The sequence below is a fragment of the Toxorhynchites rutilus genome, chromosome 3 (genome assembly GCF_029784135.1).
Source record: "Toxorhynchites rutilus septentrionalis strain SRP chromosome 3, ASM2978413v1, whole genome shotgun sequence".
NCBI lineage: Eukaryota > Metazoa > Arthropoda > Insecta > Diptera > Culicidae > Toxorhynchites > Toxorhynchites rutilus.
In genome coordinates this window covers 295,300,296-295,310,243 of record NC_073746.1, presented here as the reverse complement: position 1 = coordinate 295,310,243, position 9,948 = coordinate 295,300,296, and the positions used below count along the sequence as shown (strand labels likewise).

At 39.6% G+C, this 9,948-nt stretch overlaps 3 protein-coding genes and 1 non-coding gene across 4 annotated transcripts; 3 read left to right on the top strand and 1 right to left on the bottom strand.

Moving 5' to 3' along the window:
* Positions 1–609: 609 nt before the first annotated feature.
* Trnaf-gaa (transfer RNA phenylalanine (anticodon GAA)) lies at positions 610–682 on the top strand. Its single transcript has one exon. It is a non-coding gene; the product is annotated as a tRNA-Phe (tRNA).
* A 213-nt stretch (positions 683–895) lies between these two features.
* Positions 896–3,020, bottom strand: LOC129776210 (T-complex protein 1 subunit zeta). The gene is made up of 2 exons (XM_055781722.1): positions 2,770–3,020; positions 896–2,544 (listed from the first exon to the last, which is right to left on the bottom strand). The coding sequence occupies exons 1-2, from the start codon at positions 2,904–2,906 to the stop codon at positions 1,086–1,088; spliced, it is 1,596 nt and encodes a 531-aa protein (XP_055637697.1). The 5' UTR covers positions 2,907–3,020; the 3' UTR covers positions 896–1,085.
* Positions 3,021–5,834: 2,814 nt separating this feature from the next.
* LOC129774320 (uncharacterized) lies at positions 5,835–7,469 on the top strand. The gene is made up of 4 exons (XM_055778036.1): positions 5,835–5,865; positions 6,259–6,324; positions 6,693–6,842; positions 6,913–7,469. The coding sequence occupies exons 1-4, from the start codon at positions 5,835–5,837 to the stop codon at positions 7,467–7,469; spliced, it is 804 nt and encodes a 267-aa protein (XP_055634011.1).
* A 74-nt stretch (positions 7,470–7,543) lies between these two features.
* Positions 7,544–9,692, top strand: LOC129778706 (uncharacterized). Its single transcript, XM_055785776.1, has 2 exons — positions 7,544–7,675; positions 8,246–9,692. Exons 1-2 carry the CDS (start codon positions 7,544–7,546, stop codon positions 9,353–9,355), a joined length of 1,242 nt encoding a protein of 413 aa, XP_055641751.1. The 3' UTR covers positions 9,356–9,692.
* The last annotated feature ends 256 nt before the right edge of the window (positions 9,693–9,948 follow it).

Here is a 9,948-nt window from a genome sequence, read left to right as displayed (position 1 = left end):
TCGAACGACTTGAAAAAATTCCACTCCGTATTTCGTTCGAGTTGTTTTTACATTTCGTTCGATCTGTTTCCCTTCGAACATTAAATGGACAAAACGCTCGAAATAGGGAATGCCAAATTATAAATCGAACGAAATGGAAATCTGTCGGTATACAGAATAGGGCTTTTTACCTGGAACTCGAACTTTTGAACTCTACCATCCGTTTGACTCAAATCCGATCGTGCAATGCAAATGTCAAAATGTTCACGCTCGGTTGCTCGATCGGATTGCAAAGTGTAAATTTGCGTCCGTTTGGATAGCTCTATTTCAATCAGATTCCAGAATGAGTGTATATAATACATTCAAGTGTTTTTTTCCCAAAACGATCGTTTTAAAGAAATTTCAAAAGAAAAATATTCATTCTTGATTTTTATCCTCCTGTATGAATTTATTCTTCGCAAAAATATATTACCGCATTTGCTTCATGCATACAGACTTTCTCTGGACCTTATACTCCCGAGTCATTTATCAGATAAAATGTTCTGCCATTATGCTCCCTATTTCCTCGAAATGATCATGTTCGGCCGACAACAGAAAGAGATGCGCGATGTCGGTGTTCAAAAACAACAAGCCGAAATAGCTCAGTTGGGAGAGCGTTAGACTGAAGATCTAAATGTCCCCGGTTCAATCCCGGGTTTCGGCAATGATGCGTCTTTTTTATTACATGATGTTACCGATGGTTATTTTATTTTTCCGGAATATGATAATCGTTTTACTGTTCAATGTAACTTGCTAACACTAAAACAGGATTTGTGTTTTAGCGAACGCACCGAAATTTGCAATTAGTTTGATTTTGTGAACGAGTCAAACTTTTACACCCATTCAATGTCTGTGATATATCTTGAAGAAACCTCTGTTCTAAGCAAGTTGTGTGAGAATTTATTATGTTTCATCATTTGAGATGTTTATGCGTTTGAAGTAAGCATAAAGACAGAAAAAATAAGCGTATCGAACGCGCTTCTAATGTTAATATGTGTGAATGGAAAATCAAACGATATGCTAAAACGATGCACTGAAGAATGTTATAAATTATTGCTATTGTCAGCCTAACCCTTCAGGCTGCTCATGCCAGCACGCATGATTTCATCCACCAGCAGCAGGTTACTTGCAATAACGGTACATGAGTTCAATATCTGCTTCTTGACAATGTAATTGTCGAACACACCCAGATCGACCGGTTTCATAGGTTCCCCAGTGGATAGATCCAATCCAATGGGATCCTCGCTAAGCCTACTTTCCTCCTGAAGACGCACAATAGTATCCTGAGCATCGTGACCACTGTTCACCGCCAGCACCTTGGGAATAACAAGAAGAGCATCGGCATATGCCTGGATGGCAAGACGTGTCTTGCCCTTAACACCATTCGCGTGCTCCTTCAGCTTGTTGTGAGCACGGATTTCGAAAGCAGCCGCGCCGGGTACCAACTTTTTGTCCTCGATAGCGTTATGGATCGATCGGAGACCATCCCGCACGGCATCCTTGATTTGAGTGAGTGTATATTTGTTTGGACCCTTCACCAAAATCGTAACGGACTGGGGATTCTTGCAATCTTCCACAAAAGTGTACTTATTCTCTCCTAGAACATGCTCATAGACCACACCAGCAAAACCCAGGTTGGATTCGTCCATATCGTCAAAGGAATTTAGCGCAATTCCACCACAGGCAAGCGACAAACGTTCCATGTTACGCCTCTTTGCGCGACGCAAGGCCATAATACCCTCTTTGGCAAGCATATCCAGAGACATTGGGTCAATACCTTTCTGGTTGATCACGACGAAGGTCTTGTCCGTACCGTCACACAATTTACGCTTCAGTTCGATTACCTTCTTGACGCGCTCTTCGATGAACTCTCGTTCGGCCAACACAAATTTCTCACGCTCTTCGGCGGTTTTGTAGAAGAATCCGGAATTAACTTCGCTCTTCTCGTACTCCATCGACACATTACACGTCAGAATATAGGCATTCTCCAAACGCTTCGGCATATCCGGATGCCGAGAACCGTGATCCATTACGATGCCTTTGACCAGCTGAGTGTCGGTGGCCGATTTGTGCTGCATTTCCATCAACTCCACCATGTGCAAATCCACCGGCTTACCTTCCGTCCGGATGGCCAGCACAGCATCCACGCAAACCTCCGTCAGCAAATCGGCCAACTGGGGATGTACTTTGGTACGCAGTGAGGTACGGGCAACATCCAGCAAACTTTCCTTGTTAATTTCGATCGGATGACACATCTGATCCAGAATCTGCATAGCCTGCTGGCGAGCCTGATCGAATCCTTCGGCCAAAATTCGTGGATGCAGCCCATCGGAAATATACAAATCGGCCTGCTTCAGCAGTTCACCGATAATCAACACCGTCGAAGTGGTACCATCGCCGGTCATATCGTCCTGGGCCGTGCTTGCCCGAGCAATCAACGACGCCGTCGGATGTTGGATTTGCATCTCATGCAGCAGCACATTTCCATCCTTGGTGATTTTTATGTCGCCGGCACCGGAGACCAACCTAGAAGGAAAAACAGATGTTTCAATGCAGTCGGGTTGTATTGAGGTTATGTTGCAGTGAGTCACGAAACGAAAAAAAATATATGAAAATAAATTAAACATTGCATTATTTCTTCTATCTGAGAAGTGAAAAAGTCCATTTTACTTTCAAGTAATCTTTCGAAAAGATATTTCAATCGAAAAACATTCTCATACGGAGCGTAGGCGGCTCGCTGAAACTACTCACATTTTCATCGTTCCCTTCGGACCGAGGTTGGTTTTCATCACATCCTGGATGCCTTTTGCGGCGCCGATATTAACGGCCAGAGCCTGGGCGGCACGAGCAAATTCGGCCTTCGGATTCAACAAACTGATCGATGCCATTTAGATTTAGTTTTTTCAGCAGCACACCAAAATTCAACAATTATACCGAGAATCTTCGAGAGATCTAACTTTGCACGAAAACGTTCTGTGCAGGAGAAAAACGGGACTGCAAATGAGAGAGAAAATCAAGAAGAATCGAAACACGGGGTGCCGCTTGACAGACGGCTGTCACATGCCTTGCTTGGGGTCAGGGATGCCGGTTATGAAGACATATTTCATTTCAAAAACATTCGACTTAAGGGGGTGTTCTAGTGTAGAGGCACGAATTTCAAACGTTTTTTCCTGGCTCTGAGGCCTGTTGCATAATATAGATTTCACTAATAATACAAGGATTCGCCTCTAATTCAACATCTCGCTAATACCAGGGACAGACATACAGCTGTACTAGCGTTGTACGTGTACAGCGTTGTACAGGTACCATCGTAGCATGACAGACATACTTTGGTTGTACATTGCACCGCATGTCAAACTGACAATCAAAAATTCGACCAATTTTCACCACATGTTTCAATGAAAAAGTTTTTTATTTAGCGTCTGAAACATCAAACACAACAAACAAGTATCCAATCTGAGTTATTAACTCAAGAGAAAGTCAATGAAAAGAATATTTACCAAGTGTTTTGATTCAGTTTGTTCATGCTACCCACCACTAACCATTTGAGGCGCTGCGCACAGTACAACTGTAGCCATGTACAGCGGTAAAATAGGTCGGTACAGGTACAGCGATTGTACCGAGTTGCTTGCATGGTTCTAGCGCTGTACATGGTGACAGACATACAATTTTCGAAGTACAACGCTAGTACAGCTGTATGTCTGTCATAAGTATAAAGGTGGACGTACACTGTTTGTCCTGAGGTCAAATATTGGACATTTTTTGACAGATAATGTTGATGAGCAAATTGTTGATAGGGATAAGGAGAAGAAATATAAGGGGAAATCATATGCCGATGAGCGACGTAATGCAATACCGAATCAAATTGCTGAAGGAGATGCAGTACTGTATGTTCGCGCCCGATTCGACCGCTCAGGAATGACGTCATCGATGCACACATTGAGCGCATGCACGGGGCAGTTTTATTTCATCGCCGACAGCACCGCGCACCGAATTGCATCGCTAACGTCACACGTTCACTTTCACATAAAGAAGGGTGGCGGTCGAGAGATGATATTATTAAGTTTTTACGCGTTATACAATAAACATCGTCGAATAAACAACCAGTAGGAGAAAAAGTACCACGTGTTTGACTTCCAATCGCACTCTTTCCATCAGAGAAAACTATTCGCACCATCGATATCGGGCTGAGTAGACTGCTGTGGAAACCATTGCCTGCCTTTCTCAAGGCAGAAGAAGAGTTTATTTCCACACAGTTGAAAGGTTTTTCCGTGTCCACTGCCTTGGCGCTGAGGAACGCGCCAACACTGTTGAAAAGGATGACGAAGGCTAACAAACTGACATCGAACTTTGATCCTGGAGTATTTAGAGTGGTCAAAAGGAAAGGCGGAGATGTTGTGATGGCTTCAGAAGAGTCTGGAGTCGAATATCGCAGGCACGTTTCTCATTTACAGCGCATTAACATCGACAATGAAACCTCAATCATCAATCCGAATACGAACCAAACATCAGCTTCATCAGCACCAACCCCATCATCATCTGCATCGACAACAGCAACGGAAATAGGACAAGGACATCTACAAGTTCTGAGCCAAGAACTAGAAGGACAACACGACACCAACGTATTTGCAGGATTACATTCATCATGGTTAATTTCTATCTGTGCTCAAATTATAACAATATATAAAAGAAAAAGAAAAAAAAACGAGAAGATTAATGTAGTATAGTAATCAGTCTATGTAGATGTAACGGTGTAATGGTATGGTTTACGTGTGTGTGTGAGTAGATGACAGAGATGGGAGAGTACAAATAATAAAGGCAGAAGTGATTTGGACAGCAACAGTTAACAACGTGTTTTACTTTCTCTCCAACGGTCTTCGTTATTACAATTCACATACACCGGCAACGTAACGACCCGTCAGCGTACGTTAAGTGCGATTCACATACAACATCCACGTCACGTTCACGTCCCGTTACGTCACGTTACGTCAGTTATTCTACCATGCAATTGTTATGAAAACATTCACATACACCAGCAACGTAACAACCCATCAGCATCGAGTTCGAGAAATCGAGTTTTTAAATTTTATGCAATTTCGTATAATTTTGCACGTGCAAAATCGTATAATTTTGCACGTGCCAAGTCTTACAAGAAATCCGAATAAATCATAATCGCATATAATATCAATCAAAGTATGTATCGTGTATATTTGAAATCGCATAAAATGTAAAAACTCGATTTCATATACCATTATCAAATTAAGTCGTAATTCGGTATAATAAACATCAATTTTATGATGTACATTGTCGTAAAATATATTTAATCCGCATCATATGCGTATATTACGCTGATGCAGTTTGTATGTCGTATAAGCGTATAATTTAAATCGATTCAGTACTTTAGTAAATCGTGTTGCATGCTGAAGAAAATCATGAAAGAGTAAATCGTATTAAATCCTAATAAAGAACATATTACACCGTATTGAAATGTCATTGAAATGCTGATGCACTCGAAAGTTTTAAGTTTTTTTTTTGAACAATGAAAATTTAAAATTTAAAAAACGTTCAATGTAACAATCCGTATTACGGAGGTTTCACTGTTATATAAGACGCTTGGCTTCGTTGATCGTCTGAAGTGACAAAACAAACACAACATCCCAATTTTGTACTTCAGACGTTTCAAAGATATCTCCCAGCAGTCAGCATAAGTGTCAAAACAAACAAAAACAATGTGATTCTGTACATCGGTCACTTCAAAAGTTGATGTGTGCTATTATTATCTTGATTGAAATACGATTATTAATACCGTTTCCGCGATGTCTGAAGATGCAGTTGATTTGATTCTAGGTGAGTAATAAGAACAATGTTTAAGTGTTAGTTTTTTTGGACATTACGATAAAAAATTGTTCTCGATCAACAAACTGTACATAAGCCCAGCTCAAGCATTACTCTTCCTATATATATATATATATATATATATATATATATATATATATATATATATATATATATATATATATATATATATATAATATATATATATATATATATATATATATATATATATATATATATATATATATATATATATATATATATATATTATTCTAGCCGCAGCCGGAACACTGAGCCAACAGGATGCAGCTTTCCCAAACTCCACTATAACTCCTCATAGTTTTGTTCCGGGACGCTTTGAGGGAGTTTTCGTTAATGGTAGTTTGAAACACAGCACTCCCACAGACGACTTCTACGATGAAAGTATTATGGATCCACTGGCAGAAAGGCAGTTTAACCACAGTAAAGAAGGTAAACCAGATAAGTTGTACAATAATATTAGTTTGTGAAAATAATTTGTGACGAATTTTTCAATTAGGGTGTAACCGTACAATCACAGTTCAACAGGACTATTCGCAAAATAATTTTCAAATATCTACAAGACCAAACTTCAGGAACAATCGGTTATCACTCAATTACTCACACGGCCTCAGCAACACTTTTGTTCCAAATGCCGCTCTACATGATCATCCATCAAATGAAGAAAAGATCCGTAACAAAGTATATGATAAGTTACTGAAATTGTTTTTTTATATTTTTCATTGCTAATCCTAGTGATATAATTATGTAACATTGTTGCACTCAAAATTAGATAATCAATCAAGTTAAACACTTCATAGGCTACCACCAAGGAAGTCTGCAAGGCCAATTCCGAGGACCTTGGACAAACCTCACGAATACAGGTGGCAATCGTGTCGTTCTGGAAGATATATCGAATTGTTCCACAATCTACACACGAAGACGAATTGATTCAATTAGAGCTAGCATTGGTGAGTTATGGGCATTTTAGACACAAAAATATCAAAATTTACCTTTTTTTTATTATGTATAATTTGACAGATTCATTCACCAGCCGGCAATGGGACGAAAATTTGTCGTTTCAACGCATCCTGACATCTACCCCATTTGCTTTGAATCTTTCGTTGGACCAAAATCCAACACCATTGAATTTGGTGATTGATAAATCATCCATAGCCGATTCGAAAGGTCCGAGCCGATTTTCAGCAGTGCTTGATTTGCGAAAAAAGAATATTGAGACGAGTGAAGATCAGCCTTTGGTTTCATCGCAACCCACGAAAATAATCCATGGGCGTTTCGAGCCATATGCCACGATCAGTCTTCGTTTAATAAATGATAAAGTTACTGCTCTAGCTGATCCCCCGACTGGTTCATCGTTTATTGCAGTAGATTTGGATCGAAATTGGAGTAATGTCGCGTATGAAGTAGATTATACGAATGATGCCAACGACCCGGACTGGATACCTGATGGCGATGCAACACAATTAGATAATTTAACTATTTATGAATATTTTGAAGAATTTAAGAATAATGTATCTGATGCTGACACGGATGAGGAAAATGAAGAAACAGGGCGGAGAATCAAAGCCGAAAAGTAAGAGGACGTCAACACGAAACAGGAAAAGGAATTATTGTCCCAGCAAGACGTGTGAAAAGACCTTGTCATTGCAGAATGCGATGCTACGAAAACTTTTCAGAACCTGTCCGAAAGCAGTTACTTAGTAATCTTCTCAAACTGACTTCATCCGGTCAGCATCAATTCATATCAAGTCACATGACCATTATCAGGACAGTAAGACCGAAGGTAAGTAAACATACCAATTTTACGCTTTTGACTACATTATAAAACTAAACGTAATCCTTGAGTAGATTTAGATATAATGGTATCAATAAATTTAATGGTAAATATTAATGTTAATCAGATTAGAAATAATAATTAGTAAAAGGGTGTAAGTGCCCTAATCGATTCTCTCTTCATCGACTTTGTCTTGGATCAGTCAGATGCAAAAACCTTCCAATTTGAGTTTGACCGATAGATGATAGATGGTCCTGATCTTTTGACAAATACAGCTGGAACTGTGTTTGAACTGATAAACAAAAACAAAGTCAATGAAGAAAAAATCGATCAAGTTACTTACATCCCTTTCACTCTAAGTGCCACATTTTTAAGTTAGCGTAAAAATGTTATCACTACGTTCCTTCTGGAATACAATGATACAAATTCAGAATGTATTTTCTTATGGGATTGAAAAAACCTCATTTGTTTTGTCTTCTTTCTTTCTGTAGAAGCTATCAACTAATACTCTCATTCGTGTTTTCACACTTTTCATAAATTAATTATTCATAAAGTCTTCTTATTATATCGTTTACATAGGTTTTAATTTCACGCCGCGCTCGAACGAGGATTTACAATTTACCTGGTGTGGGAGGTCCAGTTAAAGTTTGTAAACAAATGTTTCGGACAACACTTGATCTTACAGATCGTAAACTACGCACGTTTGCTCATAAGCTCGTTTTGGACAGCGGTATTGCAAGAGATGATATGAGAATGAATAATCAATCGAGTAGAAAAGTAACTGTTGAACATGCCAGTTATATCAAAAACCACATCAGATTATTCCCATCAGAAGAAAGCCATTATGGTCGAGAGAAATCATCCTGCTTGTACCTATCGTCTGACTTGGATATACGTCGAATGTACCAACTTTATCAAAATCAATGTGATATGGATAATCTAATACCAGTACATTATAATACCTATAGACTTGCTTTCAACTCGATGAACTTAAAATTCAGAAAACCTAGAATCGACACCTGTAACACTTGCGACACGTTCAACGTAGAATTACGAATAGAAAAATATGAAGCAGAACGAAACGAAATTATTGCTCGTAAGAAAGCACACCATGATGAAGCTAACAGTGTGTACCATGAGAAGCGACAGGATCGAGCACGAGCGGATGAAGATGCATCTGTAAGAACAATATCGTTCGATTTGCAAAAACAACTAGCCACACCCTACCTGACATGTGGCCGATCGTTTTACAGCCGTCAGCTGTATACCTATAATCTCACAATATTTGAGACACAGGTAGATATAAATGTACCCACTTGCTACATGTGGGACGAGACGAGAGCTAAACGAGGCTCGCGTGAAATAGGATCATGTTTGTGGTCCTATTTGAAAGGTCTTCCAGTTTATGTACAAGAAGTTAATATGTGTAGTGATAGCTGCGCTGGACAGAACAATAATCGGATTGTTCTTTTTATTATGGCATACTTTGTTGAAATTATGGCTTCAGAAGGCCGAAAGTTCATTTTACGACACAAATTTATGACTAGCGGGCATAGTCATATGGAATGTGACACGATTCATTTAGCAATCGAACGAGCGAAAAGAAGGACAACAATCAACATTGAAACTCCACACGATTGGAGTATTTTAATTGCATCGATAAAGCGAACCAATCCAATCTTACTATAAATAAAATCGCTAAAAAATAAAGCGCGGTCGTCGTGAACAGTCGTAAACGGTCGTAAATGTTCGTATTCTTGACGTAAACACAAACATAGTGAGAGAGTGAGCAGTGAGCAGCTGCGATGCGTTTTTTGTGTGAGAGAGTGTGTGCGTCTGCGTGTGTTCGTTTGCGTGTACATTTGCGTGTATGTGTTTGTGTGTGCGTGTGTCTGTGTGTGTGTGTTTGCATGTACGTGTGCGTGTGCGTTTGCGGGAGTGTGTGTTTTGGTTAGTTGATTGGTTGATGTAATCAAAAACAGTGTGAGAGAGTGAGCAGTCAGTAGCTGCGATGCGTTTTTTTGTGTGTGAGACTGTGCGCGTCTGCGTGTGTACATGTGTTCATTTGTGCGTGCATGTGCGTGTATGTGTTTGTGTGTGCGTTTTTTTAGAGCAGCGAGTAGAGAGTAGAGAGAGTGGAAAGGAGAGAGTAGAAAGGAGAGAGGAGAGAGTAGAGAGAGTAGGGAGGAGAGAGTAGAGAGTAGAGAGTAGAGAGTAGAGAGTAGAGAGTAGAGAGTAGAGAGTAGAGAGTAGAGAGTAGAGAGTAGAGAGTAGAGAGTAGA

Coding starts and splice junctions, on each gene's coding strand:
- LOC129776210 (XM_055781722.1), bottom strand. CDS start 2,906: ATGGCATCGATCAGTTTGTTGAATCCGAAGGCCGAATTTGCTCGTGCC. Junction 2,545..2,769: donor CCGAAGGGAACGATGAAAAT/GTGAGTAGTTTC, acceptor TTTTCCTTCTAG/GTTGGTCTCCGGTGCCGGCG.
- LOC129774320 (XM_055778036.1), top strand. CDS start 5,835: ATGTCTGAAGATGCAGTTGATTTGATTCTAG. Junction 6,325..6,692: donor GTTTAACCACAGTAAAGAAG/GTAAACCAGATA, acceptor AACACTTCATAG/GCTACCACCAAGGAAGTCTG. Junction 6,843..6,912: donor TTCAATTAGAGCTAGCATTG/GTGAGTTATGGG, acceptor ATAATTTGACAG/ATTCATTCACCAGCCGGCAA.
- LOC129778706 (XM_055785776.1), top strand. CDS start 7,544: ATGCGATGCTACGAAAACTTTTCAGAACCTGTCCGAAAGCAGTTACTT. Junction 7,676..8,245: donor TCAGGACAGTAAGACCGAAG/GTAAGTAAACAT, acceptor TCGTTTACATAG/GTTTTAATTTCACGCCGCGC.